Source organism: Corylus avellana, chromosome 2 (genome assembly GCF_965113065.1).
Source record: "Corylus avellana chromosome 2, dhCorAvel1.hap1.2, whole genome shotgun sequence".
Taxonomy (NCBI): Eukaryota; Viridiplantae; Streptophyta; class Magnoliopsida; order Fagales; family Betulaceae; genus Corylus; species Corylus avellana.
In genome coordinates, this window is record NC_142491.1 from 23642994 (window position 1) to 23660612 (window position 17619).

The 17619-nt window shown below is 36.2% G+C and overlaps 1 protein-coding gene across 2 annotated transcripts; it reads right to left on the minus strand.

Moving 5' to 3' along the window:
• Positions 1 to 1537: 1537 nt before the first annotated feature.
• Positions 1538 to 16046, minus strand: LOC132188089 (ATP-dependent DNA helicase Q-like 4A). 2 transcript variants are annotated; one of them, XM_088513287.1, is made up of 28 exons: positions 15929 to 16046; positions 14536 to 14630; positions 14292 to 14377; positions 14116 to 14206; positions 13869 to 14030; positions 13333 to 13390; positions 12607 to 13026; positions 11967 to 12134; positions 11753 to 11883; positions 11143 to 11518; positions 10932 to 11063; positions 10559 to 10645; positions 10321 to 10448; positions 7464 to 7584; positions 7228 to 7379; positions 7026 to 7161; positions 6145 to 6268; positions 6001 to 6071; positions 5809 to 5877; positions 5551 to 5679; positions 5288 to 5446; positions 4921 to 5001; positions 4675 to 4836; positions 4459 to 4514; positions 2707 to 2839; positions 2444 to 2538; positions 2184 to 2261; positions 1538 to 2109 (listed from the first exon to the last, which is right to left on the minus strand). In XM_088513287.1, exons 4-28 carry the CDS (start codon positions 14136 to 14138, stop codon positions 1716 to 1718), a joined length of 3645 nt encoding a protein of 1214 aa, XP_088369413.1. In that variant the 5' UTR covers positions 14139 to 14206; positions 14292 to 14377; positions 14536 to 14630; positions 15929 to 16046; the 3' UTR covers positions 1538 to 1715. The 2 variants fall into 2 exon arrangements, with proteins under 2 accessions (XP_088369413.1, XP_088369414.1); XM_088513288.1 differs by lacking the exon at positions 13869 to 14030.
• Positions 16047 to 17619: the final 1573 nt, after the last annotated feature.

Below are 17619 nucleotides of genomic sequence, written 5' to 3' on the forward strand. Positions count from 1 at the left end.
TTTTATTTTGAGCATTGACGCCACCAGCGGCAACACCGGCGTTCAAAACGCCCCTCCACTCCAGGCTCGAAGTACTCATCTGCCGGCGCTCTTCCTCCTCTCTCCCCCCCTCCGCTTCTTGGCCAACTAACTCCCCCGCTCCCAAAGCTCAGGTTCTTATGGGCCGTGACGGAGAGCAAATCCAGAGAGTTCTCCCGCGCCTTCGCATGCTTGCTCTGCTCCGCGATCCTACTGCCCATCCCGGAGAGCCTAGCCGCGACGACCTCCCTACTGTCCTCCTCGGTTTGGCCACTGAAGCTCAGGCTCTTATGGGCCATCACGGAGAACAAATCGACGGAGTTCTTACTCGTAGCCCCCGAGCCCCCTGCCTTCGCACTCGTACAGCCCATCCCGGAGAGCCTAGCCGCGACGACCTCCCTACTGTCCTCGGTTTGGCCACTGAAGCTCAGGCTCTTATGGGCCATCACGGAGAACAAATCGACGGAGTTCTTACTCGTAGCCCCCGAGCCCCCTGCCTTCGCACTCGTACGGCCCATCCCGGAGAGCCTAGCCGCGACGATCTTCCTAGTCTCCTCATTGGTTTGTTCACTAAAACTCAGGCTCTTATGGGCCGTTACGGAGAACAAATCGACGGAGTTCTCTCTCGTAGCCCCCGAGCCCCCTGCCGTCGCACTCCTATGGCCCATCCCGGAGAGCCTAGCCTCGACGATCTTCCTCCTCTCCTCCTTGGTTTGTTCACTGAAACTCAGGCTCTTATGGGCCGCCACGGAGAACAAATCGACGGAGTTCTTCCTCGACGTCTCCGAGTCCACCGCAGCCTTGGAATCCTTGGCCAGCCAACTGGGCTCCCTCTTTGCCAAGCCCTTCAGCTCCCTCTCCGAAACCATAATTTTCTTCGACCTCTTCTCCTGCTTCGCCGCCATACGAACAAGGATAATCCTCTCCCCGAAAAACATGAGCTTAACAACTTTCATTCTAATAGAAAAGGCGATGAGGAAGGAATTCCGGTGGACTGGGTCTTTCTTTTCTTTTCTTTTTTAATTTGTTTTCGGCAAGTTGTGCTCATGACTCATGACCTTGAACAATTTCCAATAATTACACCAATAAATAATTTTAAAATGTTTTGGCTTTTAGCATCTGAAAGATTGGTTGACTATAATTGTCGGTGCATTTTTCAGGCACCGATTTTCGGGCACTCTGATAGTTAAGTTAACATTTTTCGTTTAAATTAGAAGAAAAATATAATGAGTTTGAGTTCTTGAGAAAACCAAAATTCCCGCCAAGAATTTTTGGTTGTTGCTTCTCTTAGGGAGAGAGGAATCAACCTCCCATGAATCTTGGGATTTGCCTCCCTTATTAAAGGGATAAAGTAGGACCCATGGTGAAATTTTATTCTTAATAGTTACCATCCATTCCCATAGCAAAAATCTTTAGTTGGTGTGCTTAGAGCAGGAAATATATCAGTCCACTCGACAACTTGCTTGATACCCGCTCCACTATTTTTCGATCACAAATTTAGGTGCCTAACAAATTCCAGGGCTAAGAAGTTCTCATGTTGTGCATCGTCCAATGAAAGGACTCTTGCAGCGGATGAAAACATTTTTTTATTAAAAAAAAACTTTCCCATTAACAAGTTGTGTATCTGACACATTGAAAAAACAGCTACATAGATGGATAACAAATAATTGCCATCTGACCCTGTAAACATTTTACAATCAAGATCGCATCCCGTTTCCAGGTGCTGACCATGGGGGAAGCACTCTTCCTCCATTCTCATTAGCCTTCATATCTGAGCCATTCATTTCAAAATCATAATCATAAAGATCTTGGTCATCATCTACACCATGGTTGTAATAACCTGGCTCTATATAATTAGTAATATCGGCGATTTTGTTCGGCTCTTTTGCTACCTTCTTTGATCTACCAGTACTTCTGGTGAAGTCATCATCCTCTAAATTTGCATTAGAGTCCCTGTTTGGATCCCTTCTTCTCTTTATTGAATCATTACTGTCATTGCTACTGCTGTTGCTTTTCTCTTTCTTGTAGAATTCGTTGACAGTAGACTCAATGGTTTCGAGCAACCGATCTCCATATTTGCTTACCTTAGCCCTGAATTAAAGGAGAGAGAGTTCATAAAAAGTGTCTTGGGAGTAACCAGAACATAAACCAACCTCACAACTTACTTGCCAATGCCATTGATCTCAAGAAGTTCTTCCTTCGTTCTGGGAATTCTTTTGCTGATATGCTGCAGCGTAGCATTACTAAGTCGAGGAAAAAAACATAGAGCAACTTGTCAGGACAGATAATTAAAATGTAGAGGTGGGATAGAGAGGAGTAGCTGCAATTCATAAGTTCATATGGAAACTCATATTGCACCCAGATGCTCAGAAACAAAAACAAACAGAAAATGTTGTGGAAGAAAAGGAAATGGATGAGAACAAACCCAAATATGTGGTAAGCCATGACCCCCTCGCCAGCTTCTTTGACAAGAATAGTTCGAAGCATTCGCAGAGCTGAATATAGCTTGGCCGAGAGATTCTGTAGGAGAAAATGTGGATTGAAGAAACAACAAAATAAAACAAAAGGAGTTGGTTTAGCTGTTCAAAAAGCAGAAGATTACAAAGGACAACAGACATGGATAAGCGTATGTGCGGGTATGCATATATATGTATGCAGTACACACATCTTTAATATCTAACAAAATACCAAGTCTACTTCAGATTGAGGCTGGGCAAGAGTGTCAATTTGTGTAGGACTTAGTTTCCCAGAAGTCAGTGAGCCTTTTGCTGGAGTCGCTTCATATTTGCTCAGATTAGATGTTTTTACAGTGGAAGGGAATCTACAAGTTACATAAGATGTCAGTGTCAACATTGTAGTGATGCATGTAGTTGAGCAAAGATGTCTAGAAAATTGTGCATAGGAGATAACCAAGAGGGTAAAAAGTTTGACCAAGAAAATCACAAAGCCAAAAAGATTCTAGTCAGAACAAGCTGTCCTGTTACATACTTTTTTTTTGTGCATATATATAGCTTTTATTAACAGAATCTTCCAAAAACAAATAAAACCATTAGGCTTTGCCAAAACACTCAAAACAATCTGGCAAACTCACAATATTACATAAGACAAGCAAGAATATATTCACAGTAAAAACAATGAACGACCACGAAATGTTGACACAGCTGATCCAGCAACCAAAAAAGTAGCTGAATCCCTGTTTCCAGGAACCTGAGAGAAAGCCTCTTGGAATTCCGCTGTTCAGAGGAGGGCCCAAAGATAAAATCAAAGAAAACATAGATAATTGATCTACCAAGTCTTCATGGAGTTTTTTTAAAAGAAGAGAAGTATTGAGCAAAAAATGCATTTGAAAAACTAAAAGAAAACCTGGAAATCAGGTTTGTAGTAGGTTTAGAACTCCATGCCATAAATTGTTGAAATGTCTAGGAAAGAGTAAGAAATATCGCTATAGGAGAGAAGAAAGCACAATTAAGCACTTCCTTTTGTAGGAAACTCCACCACATCTCTGCTAGTGTCTTTGGATGCAGAAGAGAGCCATAGCTCTTGATCTCCAAATTTAGATCAATACCCTGATATCCTTTCACATGCAGAATAAGTGTATGTTGCAAACATATAACACAGCCCTAACATAGAGCCAAAACCCAATACTTCATATATACACACCAGCTTAGTAGCAACAAAATTTAGTAAAAATAAACAATAAGGTGGTATAAAGATGGCCTTCAATCACAGAGGAAGGCCAATACCCCCATCTGTGCATGCTTCCAGATTAGTCTGTAATAAACCAAATAACACAGGTCCAGGCTCAAGAACCAATGAAAATGTACAGGCTTGATTGTGAAAAGACAATTGAGACAAGCAATAAAGAGGTACATAAAAGCATTCAAGTGATTAAGCAATCAGTCTCAAATAGCCCAACAAGGCATGCATCTGTGGCTGCCAAGGATGAAAAGGTGGTATCTGGCACACCTCCCCATTGAATCTTTGTTAAAACATTCAAGTAGGCCAAAGCTTTAAAGACATACAGCAACCCAACCACACATGAAACACACAAGATGTTATTCCAACTGCATTGGTGGATTGGTGCTTTTATGAGTGTTCTCTATGGAAGAGCCACAAACTATAAACTTCATTATCCATGACTTGAAAAATTGCAACAATATACACTACATAACATGCACCCTAAGCAATTATCGACCAATTCATGGAATAAATAAAAAACAGAGAACAGTTGAAATAATTGTGAAAGCACATTTAATCCACAGATTTGAGATATATAAACATACATCTCAAATCAGACATAAACATTTCAGGTTGACAAGCATCAGATTGACAAAATTTATACATATCAATACCATATTCACTAATGCAAAAAGATTTGCCAGACTTCGCCCATATGAGGTTCAAAACTAAGCAAGAAACAGCATGTCTAAAAAGCAGGACCTTAGTATGATTGTCTGCCCACCAAAGAAGAGATTTTTAGCTTTGGACTCGTTCACCTGAACAAAGATCAAAATAAAACTAAGGCTTGCAACCAAGGATTAAACCAACAGATACGGATTTTTTATATGCATTAACAAACCATAGCGGACAACATCAACGAGAAATTTCTCACTCATTAAAAATTGAGCATGAAAGTATTGAAAGGATTACAATTACCTTTAAAACTGATGATACAGATCCATAGAAGTCACTTTTCTTGACATCTTCCAAAAGAAAATCCTCAATAACAAGATGACGCAATATACGGGAAGCTTCACCCTTGGCTAGACGTTTCCCAGCTCCATGCAGGCTCAAAGTCTCATGTCTGTGTTTCTTGACCTAGTCAACATTAGACATATACAATTAAGGAATTTAAAATTACATTGACATAGAAAGTAACATACATGTTTTATAAGAACATACAAATTGACTTAAGGAGCCCCTGTAGACTTCTAAAATATGAGATGATGAAAATTGCTGCCCCATTAACTTCACCAGTTCAACCTAAACACAATAAATAAAAGTGATAAATGGAAATGATAACAGAGTATTAAAATGAAAAAACAGTAATTCAACATACAATACGGCCAACAACATTATTACCCCCCCCCCCCCAAAAAAAAAGAACAACGAAAAAAATAAAAGCAACTAAGAAAATGAAAATGCTTTCAAACCAATTGCTTTGCAACATCTGTGACATCCTTGCCAACAACATTATTACCCCCCCCCCCAAAAGAAAAGAAGAACGAAAAAAATAAAAGCAACTAAGAAAATGAAAATGCTTTCAAACCAATTGCTTTGCAACATCTGTGACATCCTTCTCAATAAAACTTTTAATCTTCAAACAACTGTCACATGTTTTTCTGCAGTTTGCAGAATCAAACTTTTCTCCAAAGTGAATGAGCTGTAGGAGACGTCGACAATCAACATCATTTTCACAATAACTGACCTGAAGCAGTTTTAAGTGATTAATTTAGAACATTCTCATTCGAAGCAATAGGTTAGTTATAACAGATGCAGCAACAACAACAATGGAGAGCTCATATCAAGTACCATGCGCAAAAGATTTTCAGTATTTGTTTCCAGTATCCTCCCTGGATTAGCTACATTGACACGACTATATCCAGATGCCAATGGACTTTGTTCTACTACTCCTTGGCTAATCATATGCTTAACTCGTATCTGCAAAAGAAAAAAGAAAATTAGGGAAAAAAGCAACAAGAACAAAAATTGCTCCGATGCAAGCTCACTCTCCATGTACAGAATTGACAAGAATCAACATGATGTATTAGTTTTACTAGAACAACTTACATAGTCACTATAACTGTAATACAACACACAAGATGAACGCTGACCATCTCTACCAGCTCGACCACACTCCTGAAACCCAATGGGAACACAATAAGCTAAATTTAAAAAGTCCTACAATGTTGTGTTTTGCTTCTAAATTATTGGCAAAGAGTATTGTAATGTGCAAATAGTGGTACATTTTCCATTAATTACCTGATGGTAGCCTTCAATAGATTTTGGGAGAGAGTGATGAATTACAAAGCGTACATCCGGTTTGTTGATACCTGAAATGCATAAATTATTACATTTTTCTTTATACTTAATCAAAAGGCAGCAAGCAGCAACAGTTGATGGTACCCATTCCAAATGCCACTGTAGCGCATATTATATTGATTTCATCTTTGCTCCATTGCTTTTGGACAAAGGCACGTTGAGCTGGATCCATGCTGCCATGGTAAAATGCCGCTTTATGTCCACATTCCTGAAAAAACAAATGGACTCTTAAGCAAGCATGAATCACCAGAGGATGAATTTCATCTTTTGGCTCAGCATTTGGCCTAAAATATAATTCTGCATGGTGCATACCATAATAGTCAAGTTTGATGGTTTTCGAAGATTTGCCCTTTCAATGCCAAAGTATCATCCACATTACAGTTGTCCAATTGTCATATTTCATAATTACTGCCTTATGTCTGATCATTTTTTTAAGTATTCCAGATTTGATCCTCTTCTTTATTTCTCATACACAACCAATTGCTCAAGAATGTGCAACATACACGTACAGCACAAATTAGATGGATACGTGTCATTTATAATGTGTTAAATACAGCAAGAACATTTGATGAACACTAAAGGTTGTTTCAACAATTTAACTACTATCGTTATAATTTCCAAAATTGGAGAGTTGATTGGTCAAAAATACTATAGAACTCCATTAATCAGAAATAGAGGTTCCATGGTTTGATTGCACACTGCAAGCAGAAGAGCCAATATAAAAATATATGCAGGACAATTAATATTCATTAAACACTCATAAGCAATCAGGATCAATCTAGAATCACCACTAATAGTAAGACTTGCCCTTAAGTAAATCACAAAAAGGAGAAAAAAAAAAAGTTGTGAATATGTTAAAACTTAAAAAATAAAAAATAAAAAACCTAATACATGGTATCACCTTTCTTAGAAGTATTAAAACACTTTCGTCCAACAAGAACAAAGAGATCATAAGAAAGACTGACCTGTAACCTTTCAGCTACTTTTTCACAGTCCATTCTTGAAAGACAATATATGATTCCACATTCATCAAAGTGTGTTTCTTTAATGAATTTATCAATGTCATCCAGACACTTCTTAGTCTTGGGGATAACGGAATACCTGTGATGTCCACAATGAGTGATGAATGCAATTTTCAGCGACAATTTTCATTTATTAAACACTTACCATAAATTTGGGCGATTAAAACTTTGCCGGAAAACAATGCAGTTGACAAGGCCTAGAGCTCGCACAACATCTTCTTTTACACTCGCTGTTGCAGTAGCCGTTAAAGCTAATACTGGAGTATTCTGGAACTTCTGTTTCAAGATACCAAGACCCTGGACATTTTGCAGGACAGCTTAATATTAGGCAGTGGTTAAATTATTTGTAGCACAAAGTTGTAAGATTTTATAAGCCACAACCTGATAATCTGGCCTAAAATCATGCCCCCACTGGCTCACACAATGAGCTTCATCAATAACAATTCTGGCAAGCAACTCACGAGCATGTAAACTTTCTAGTTGCCGCAAAAGAACATCACTTCTGCAGTAAAAAAAGTTCAGTTACCAAAAGTGGAAAAATGAATGAAAAAAAAGGGTTCAATTGCACTTTTGCACTCCAGACTATGTAGTCTTTACAGTGTCACTTCCAAGCATGCAATTTGTTCAATCAACTTCTAACCTACAAAGCATAGACATGAACACAGCAACACAAACAAAAAACACTGCAAAATCCAAAAGAGAAGGATACAGCACAACTGGGGAGACAAGAGTCCGCAAATGCATATTTCTTCATATATATGTGTGCGGGCACACAAGTGTCAGAAAAGTAATATCTATGCAACTACATTAATATTTTCTCGTAATTTATATAAAATCTTTTGGATTCATTATTTATAAAAGGAAGATAAGATAAATCATAAGTACCAAACAAATTTCACCTAAAAATTCATAAACTTGACTGGATTAATTGATGTTTAAAGTTTCTTTAGACCATCCTTAATGCATGCTTGCTGTGTCCAACTCATTTCCAAAACACATTTTAGAATTTTAGAAGAAACTTCACTTAACTCCCTAAACTTTTATCGCTTTTGAAATCCCCCCCCAGCAAAAAAAAAAAGTTTAAAAACTCTCAATTTAGTGTATCGAACTTTACAAAATTTGCAATCTCACTCCTCCGTCAGAAAATCCTAATATGGAGGTGAGAAATTCCCAAAATACCCCTATATTTTCCCCAGCTTTTTTCTTTTTCACTTCTTTTTTTTTTTTGTAATAAAAAATAATAATAATAATAATAATTGTAATTTAAGGGTACTTTTGTAATGTCATAAAGTTTACTAGGGTATAGTGGTCATTTTACCATTTGACCATCTAATTTAACACAAAACCCTAATGGGAGGAGTGAGCTAGCAATTTTTTTTTTAATTCTACTAAATTGAGAGTTTTTAAACTTAAGGGAGATTGCAAAACTAATGATAAGGGGGGGGGGGGGGGGGGGGGGGTGGGGGGGGGGAGGGATGTTCAGTGAAATTTCCTCAAAATTTTATTTGCAGGTGTATCTTAGAAGTGTCTAATAAGTTTCAGATACAATAAGGGGCACATGGACAAAGACCATTGCCCCTAATTTCCACTACCACATCCACCACCATCTATGCAGCACAACAAAAACATTGCATCACCATACACACAATTTTTCAGAAAATTCAACTCCCATTATCTCTAATTGTGAATTCAGGAATTCTGTTGTCAAACTCTCCACCACAGTAATTTAACATCACCATCACTTATATTCCTAGCCACCACCATCCTCCAATAGTAAGATAGTAAGATATTGAGCTCCTGCCCTCAGTCCTTAAATCCAAGCACCGCTCCATCACCGAGCTCTCCACCATTACAACCCAACCCAATAACATCATCATTATTTTTTCAGGCCATCACACCATTCTCCATATCAGCACACATCAATTTCAACCAAACCACACCAATTGTCACAACCACCACCCAAAATTCCTACCAGCTTAATGGAATCCAAAGTTAATCACTCAAAACTATCTATCTAGCCACCTCAACATCACAAATATCCAATGTCATGAAAAGCCTCTATTAAACTAGACACAATGCTCCTTACCACAACACTACTTTGTTATTGCCACCTAAAACGCCATTATTACCCCCTGAAGTCATTTTATCTTCATTGACAATTTCCAACCATTAGCACTATCACACAAACTTAAAACCATGAATATTCACCCAAAACCAATCAAAAACACATAACCAAAATGCTATTATAAACTGTTAGGCTACATCACTACCATGGTACTCTACCATCTACTAACCTTTGAATTGAGGTAAAGCTTGCTATGAAAACTGAGTTAATGTTGCAACACCACCTCAAAGCCATTGTCACGGACCACTTTGTCTAATTCTGATTTCACATAAGATCCTTTGGATTTTCTCTTCTCTACTCGCTTTAATCGGGTTCTTTATGTAAATAAAATTGTTATTGCATAAGTATAGTAATTCAAGTACCCAAGAAGGTTGTTGGTAAATCCCTATTGGATTAGAATTCAAAATTGGTGCAATCATGAAAATCAATAAAAGAAGACAAAGACAACCGAACACTACCAACCCCTTCTTAACCATGCAATTCCCCCAAAAATAAGACTACTTCAGAATCGAAATAGACTTCAGCATTGCTCTAATTGGTTCGTTGGCAATTGTTATATTAGTTGTGAATAAGTGATGTAAGAAAAAAATTTGTCATAGTTTTAGCATTAGTTTAAATCTTGGGAGGTGGAAGAAAGCTCAAGAATGGCCAAGCTAGTTTGACAATAGGGTAAAAGAAGGCTCAATGTTGAGCACAAATATCACCTAATAACCATGTGTAAAAAAATACATATTCATGGAAATTTATATAGGACAGGGCTGTTTGCTATTGATCATAAAATCAACGGGTTGATTGCATCGAATTCGCATGAGTAAGACTTCACTTGGTAAAAACCTAGTTTTCAACTTGGACGACTAGAAGCAACAATTTGCCTAATATTTGTTATAGATAACACACTAGTCCATTTCTATGTTTCTTCTTTTTTCTTTTTTTCTTTTTCTTTTTTATGAATATTTCTATGTTTCTTCCCTAACATAAAGGAATAGTGATTAAATGATGCAGCTTGAGTAACACGACACATTTAGTGCATGATTTTTGCAAAAATATTGCAAGCACTCCTAGCTTTCTTGTTGAAGAATCTGGTGTAGTAATCATGCAAATAACAAAACTTACTTGGCAACTTTCTCTGGTGTGACATATAACAGCCTGTACTGACAATAATCAGAACTTAGTTCTCTCAGAATCTCCTGTTGTTCTGTCCACTCCATATTGGCACTTAAGTAAGCAGCAGGTATGTTTGCCTATAATTCAACTCAAAAGCAAACATAAATGTTTTTTGTTAAATAAGCAGTGCATAAATGCTTCAGATGAAAGTAAAGGCTGTAAAAGTCAGCAGTAAAGCAAACATTACCTGTGATAGATGCATTATCTGATCTTGGATAAGTGACACGAGGGGAGAAATTACCAACGTTATACCTGGACAAATAAGAGCAGGGAGCTGCAAGATAACAAAATTGAATAGTGTAAACCACAGAAAGTTTAATTTACTGATATTAAAAAGAAATAATGAAACTAAAAATCTTGCATCAAAGAAAAGGAAAAAATCATTCCCACAGAATCAATGATGTAAGTAACCATACATGTGAAAACCATATACTATGGATAACTGAAAACTGAGATGGTAAAACCATAAAACATGTACTGATAATGAAACTAATAAACAGTGTATAAATTAAGAACCATAACTCATAAGAGCTTTCAAAAAAAAAAAAAAAAAAAATTACCTGATATGTCAGACTCTTTCCCCCTCCAGTTGGCATTAAAACAAAAACATCACAACCACTCATCGTAGCATTAATGACCTCTCTTTGGTTGGGGCGAAATGAGTGATTTCCAAATACTTTCTTGTTATTGGCCTGAAAGTGGAAGTAGGTAAACAACAATCAGGATGACATCTATGCAAATAAGAAACTCAACAATAATTCAGATGAGCACCTCCAGCTTCTTTGCCCAAGGGAAGTTCCCACTACTCCACTTTTTGTCATTAGAACCTTCAATATAATTAACTTCAGCATACTTAGGGATGTATGGTTCCCTCTCCACAGGGCCTGAAGAAACACCAAATCTATCTACCGAAGAGAATGAAACCGATGATGAATTCCACCTTTCATACCCTCCTGCCTCATTATGCAGATTAAATTGGGCATCACATCTCATTGAAGTCCTTAATGTAGCTGCTTCAGGTGTTTCATATTGAAAAGGCCTGGTAGCTGCCGTGGATGCAGAATAGTGTGATCTTTGTCTTTCCTCAACAACTGAATTGGCACGAAGATACCCATCAAGCTGCTGAATTTGCTTATTCAGCTGTAACCTAACAACATACAAACATTATTTGGCTCGTATCTCTTAGACAATGATCATGAGCGTATTCCAAAATATGAAACAATAAGCAATATAAACCATCCTACATGAATTTACTGATTCATCCAATTCTTTTCCTTAGTAATTGTTTATTCATAACTCAACTTTGTCATTTCCACTGAATAGATCCACTTTGTCAAATGTAATTCTAACTAATAATGAGAGATCAGGCAGGAAGCAAAACCTATCTCGGCGAAGAGTTTGAATCTGCTCCGGGCTGAGTTCATTAACATTGTCAAGCAGTTCATTTGATATAACAATTAGCATGTCCTTCATTTCCTGCAAATGAGCCGCAGCTTCGGAGCATAATCCTAGCTGTATCAAGATCAGGAATCAGGCATATCAAGCTGACAGCAGATTAAGATGGAGATAGAACCCAATAAATATGCTACACATACCTGAAGACCATGACTGCAGTTAGAGCACAATTCGGGTGGCAAACAACTCTCATCTTGTCTAGCAAAATTTTTATCTGCAGTTGGAGTAATGGGTGGAAGCTTTGAAATTGATGGTTGTGGTGTGCACGTTGATTGGTACTGTTCCACTATTTGGTCCACGTCAATATTCTGAACCCAAAGCAAGAAAATGAGATAGATGAATCCATAGAAATCAACACTAACATGAAGAATACACCACGACATATGATTCCAGATAAATAAAATCAAGGGGGGTCCTTCACGACTTTAACCAAAAGTACACAATAATTTTTAATCAGTGGCCTTGAATTAACAAGAACAACCTACAAAATCTTCATTTGTATCAGCATTTACACAAAACAGCAAAAAATTTAATTAACTTTCTTCAAAACAGTAATTAAACATATACAATCTCAAAACTGGTCAAAATTCCACAGATTTTTAATGTACTTGATAACACTTGTCACAGCTGAAACTGTGCCAACTTGATGGTATCAAAATGAATGAGAACTTACAGTTCCAAAGAGAATTACTCCTAACCAAGTTGAATTCATCAGAGCTAATTCAGGTTAACCAAGATTCAGTCTAACTCACTGATTAAAAAAACAGTGATATAAAATACCTCAAGTATGTCATCATCAACATCACCAGCCAAAATTTCTGCAGATTCTTTTACATGGTCAATATGAACAGCATGACTGCTGAATGATCTATCAAAAATCTGAGAATTGTTGACTATAGATGTTCTAATCTGACTTTTCCCCGTGAGACTCTTTTCAGCTTCCACATCTCTAACATCAGTCGATGCAATATGATTGCCAACGCACCTTCCTGGTTGACTAATATTGCCATTGGTTTCACTAAAAATTTTATGTGTTTGAATACGTTCCGAACTCTTGTCAATGTCAAATGAGCTTTGCAAAATAGTCCTTCTTCCAACATCATGAGATACATTACTACTAAGATTCTTAACGAGTACAGTTTTTCCAGGTTTTACATTCTTCCTGCAAGAAATCTGAAGATTGGAAAGAACATGCCAAGCCTGCCAAAAGTTTTCCATTGAAAATTAATCATCAGAACGGAAGTAGTAATGATATACATTATCAGTAAACGTCCAGGAAATGAATAAATGAGTTAAGAACGTTAACTATTAACTAAAACCAGAACTAGAGTTTGTTAACTCTAAAGCACAATAACAAGATCATACTGGGCAAGCTGCTTTAACTAAACAATGAATTAGAAAAGGAACTACTAGCAAACACTTTCTAACATATTCACTGATAGAAAACAGTTCAGATTCTAAATAGTAAAACTCAAAATGAACATAGATCCTGCCTAACAACTTTACCTTATCCACTTGTGTATTCTGCAAATTTTGAAATCTTTGAGTTTGAAAGGCCGTTAACCTGAAAAGGATAAAAGAATTCTTTATTTAAGGAATTGAGGGCCTAACAAATTCTGAATATGCCTTTGGTTTTAGTAAGATAAAAAATCCTTGTATAATATAAAGGCAAATTCTCAAGAAATCATTCCACTATATACAGGTGATAATGTGTTGTAAATTCATAGGAACAACTCAGGCATTTCTTAAAAGGCCTTTAAGTATACAATATCACTCTCAAACCATTAAAAGAAACAATTGGGCAAAAAATTAGGGATCAAAAGAAAATAATCCAACGCTATAAAAACTTATGATTAGGCCAAAAGTATGGGCATTGTTTTATCTCAACCATAAGACAGCAATCACCAAATTCAAAAAAATTTAACAAGTTGTTATAGGATTCTATATTCTAATAACTCTAGAGCTCAAACTCCCAAGTAAAATTCTGCATTTAAAAATCAATTTCTATGGAATAGAGATTAATGTGTTTAATGGCTACATACCGTGCACCCATTGCTCCTTCAATGGGAGGTTTTTGCGATGATAAGGAGAAAAGGAAGTTTGAACTTAAAATTTTATTTTGGCTTAAGAAATTAGCATGCTGAGACCAATTCACTTTAGGAAGTTGATCTTCACGTATGAACCCTTGACCCGAATTGCTTCGACTGAACATAAATAACAAACAATCAAAGACTCGAGAAATAGAAAGGAAAGGTAATAAAAAGCAAAGAAAACAATTGCTACTCTTGCCTCATATGCATTTTGGTAGTCATTGGTAGACATTCTCCTATTAAGCTAATGCCCCCTTCTCAAAAGCAACCCTTGACCCGAATTGCTTCGACTGAACATAAATAACAAACAATCAAAGACTCGAGAAATAGAAAGGAAAGGTAATAAAAAGCAAAGAAAACAATTGCTACTCTTGCCTCATATGCATTTTGGTAGTCACTGGCAGACATTCTCCTATTAAGCTAATGCCCCCTTCTCAAAAGCAACATCTTAATACAAAATCCTGCCATACAAAACCTCCTCAATAACAGATATGAATGTACTAGCCTAATAAAGGAATTCAAGTCTACAGGTATAACAAACGAATCAAGCTATCCTAAGTAAACATAACAAAATTGGAACTTAAAAAAACAGTACATAAGATAAAACAAGAGTCATTACCTATGTGCCTTAATTTCTGCTTCTTATAAAATGGTGAACACATTCAACCACTTCTGCAAAGTTACAATCACTCAAAAACATCCACAAATTAAAACCTGAAAAGGAGTGAAAAGAAAAAAAGCTATAAAACAAAGAAAAAGTAACAAATGAAAAAAGAGCATGTAGAAGAAAATTTTAAGGAGATATACTGATATTTACAAAGTGCTCAAGGTAATAGTGACTTGTAACATTATGTCTGACATTGTCTGTGATTTACAAATACAGATCAGAACTCATGCAGTTTTTACTAATCCATTGGTGATGCAAGATATCATTGCAATAACTCTCTGGTTATAAAAGGATATAGTCTACCATGCATTATTAACTTAATAGATTTTATTTGAAGTCACGGGAAATCAAATGCCCAATATCAGTTCTCATCACAAAAGCTAAGGCCACACGAAGATGAGAAGATGTTGGCATCAGCACCAATGATATAGTCACAAGATGGTATCTCTAACTAACGTTATCTCAAACATTACTTCAGTTGTGTAAGTTTAGCAAATTCATCATGTCCTCTTGTAAATAACTGGAAGATCTGGACTGAGCTCAGCAACCCCAAGGAACCCTTAGTTTGTAAGAGATTTAAAAAGCCTGGCCCTCACACTTTACCCTTATGGCTTCATCTTTTCTATCCAAAAACTCCTTCACAACTGAAATCCCATTCATAATCAAGCCACCTCCACTATATCCCATTGACAATCAAATTTAATTTAAAAAGTAATATGTTTTCCCTACATTTCATAATTTCTGAAATTATATACTTTCTCCTAGATTTCCAAAACTATATGCTGAAACGACATTCCTCATTTCTCATCTTTACAGACAACCGAATGATTCGAAAATCAGACACCATATATTCCACTAAGAAAAGTCAGTATAGTTCATGTTGCTCTTTTCCTTTTCTTTTTTTCCTTTTTTGGGGAAAGATCAAAAAGCTATAACTTCTCGCTCAAAATTTTTCACAAGTTTGTGTAACAACTTTCCAAGTGACCCAAGTGTTCCCACTACAAAATAAACAGATGCTAAAGAAAAAGGGATCCCTGTAAATTTCACTTGCATCCAGTCTTTGAACTAGACCCATTCAACTCCATCCAACAAATGACCTTTCACAAAACGAAGAAACCCCAACAAAATATTTTACACCCACACATACATACAACGGAGGCATGTCGATTCTTGGGGGAGCATCCAAACACGACCCAAAGAAGAAAATGGTCCAACACGCTCGTATTTAAACCATAAAACGGCACAAAGTATATAGTGTGGCGCTGTGTGTAAAATGTGAAATTAACAAAACCCTAGAAATAATTCAGAGAGCGAATAGTTGACATTGATACAGTGGGGAACTGACCATTGGGTGTGAATTTTGCTGGGGCTAAGCAGAGAGAGCAGCGCTCGAGAGAGATGCTCGGACCGAGTTTTATCCAGGAATCGGCGGTACAAAGAGAGAGAGAGAGAGAGAGAGAGAGAGAGAGTGGGGGAGCTTTAAAATGAGGCGCGGTGCAGAAGGGCGGGATAATCCATTGCCACATTTTACATTTAATTGAGGTAAACTTTGAAGTAAATTTTGTTAAATTTTTATGGAAAACTTTATAAAGCCCCTAATTTTCTTGCATTTAATTTTTGACATATGATTCTTTCAAAGGATTCACTAAGTGAACTTACCTAATTTGATATTATAACCTCCCTCCACGTTAAAACATACGGTAAAAAAAATGTAATGACTTTTATACCTCCAAAAAACTTTCATAAAATTCTAAATTTATCCTTAATTTAAAATTAAATTAAAAAAAAAAAAAAAAAGTGACCCACAAATTTTTTTTTTTTTTTTTTTTTTTTAGAAAACGAAAAATTTGAGGGTATTTTGATATTTTTCATAGCCTCCATTCAGATTTAACGTCAAATCGTAATTGATAGGTAGATTACATCAAATTAAAAGTTTGAAAAGTGAAGTTGAGAGTTTTTTAACTTTGGGAGTCTTCTCAAAACCTATAAAAATTTAAGGGTCCTTTGTGAAATTTCTCTAATTTTTATTAAATAATATTTATTTTATGTTAATGTGTATAAGATAACAAAAATCTTTTACAACATGTTAAATTTTCTTTTGTAATTTAGTAATATATAAGGAAAAGTATACGTACACCCTCAAACTATGAGACAATTTTTAATGTCCTCTCAAACTATTAGAAAATTGTAAGTTGAGAAGTGCTTTTTGAGGTGTCCATATAATATTTGAGAAAATAATTTCTATAGGTTTTACTTATGAAAATTGTTTGGTAAACAATTTGAAAAATGTTTTGTGTTGTGAAAGAAACAAATAATAAACATGCTTATTTTAAGAAGACATGAATAAGTATGGAGCTCATTTCTTACTTATAAAATATATTTAAAAATTAAACATTAAAAAAATTAAATTAAAAAAAAAAAAAAAAAAAAAGAAAAGAGAGAAGAAGAGACATAGAGCAACCATGTGACCTCTCCTATTAAATTGTGGTAGCCGTGCACCCACATTCTGACAATGAAGGTCGCATGGTCACCATTTCCTTTGTTGGAGTGGTTGTATAACTACCTCTCAATCTCTTTCTCTAAAAATAATTTTATAAAAAAGTGTGAACAAATTTTTAAAAAGTGTGTTGAGTTTTTTAAAGGTGTTTTTACTTTTAAAAAAAAAATAGTTTTGTATAAGTGAATTATTTTTGTTAAAGGTTTTGAGAAAAATTTTGTTTTGGTTTTGAAAGAGAACTGTTCTTGAAACTGTTAGCAAAGGCATCATCTTGGCAGGTTATGCTTTTTTAACCCCTATATTCCGCAGGCTATTTGGCCGATCTCTACTTGCCCATTTGCATTTGTTTTTGGCCCTTTGTGTCCCAATCACTAAATATGCAATTCTGAACAATTTGACCTAGTTAAAAATAAATTATTATCTTAGCCAATGCCCCCCTTTTTTTTTTCTCCAAAAGTTTTACTTGGTCATTCTCTTTTGGGACCTCCCTATGGAGAGTTGTGTAAATGACCACCATGCCTGACCGACCAAAGGTTCCA

What these genes read in the sequence shown, in the direction of transcription:
- LOC132188089 (XM_088513287.1), bottom strand. Translation starts at nt 14,138, where the DNA reads ATGACTACCAAAATGCATATGAG. An exon ending in AGAATACACAAGTGGATAAG is followed by an intron (nt 13,027 to 13,332) that starts GTAAAGTTGTTA and finishes AACTTTTGGCAG; the next exon opens with GCTTGGCATGTTCTTTCCAA. An exon ending in ACACCAGAGAAAGTTGCCAA is followed by an intron (nt 7,585 to 10,320) that starts GTAAGTTTTGTT and finishes TTTTTACTGCAG; the next exon opens with AAGTGATGTTCTTTTGCGGC.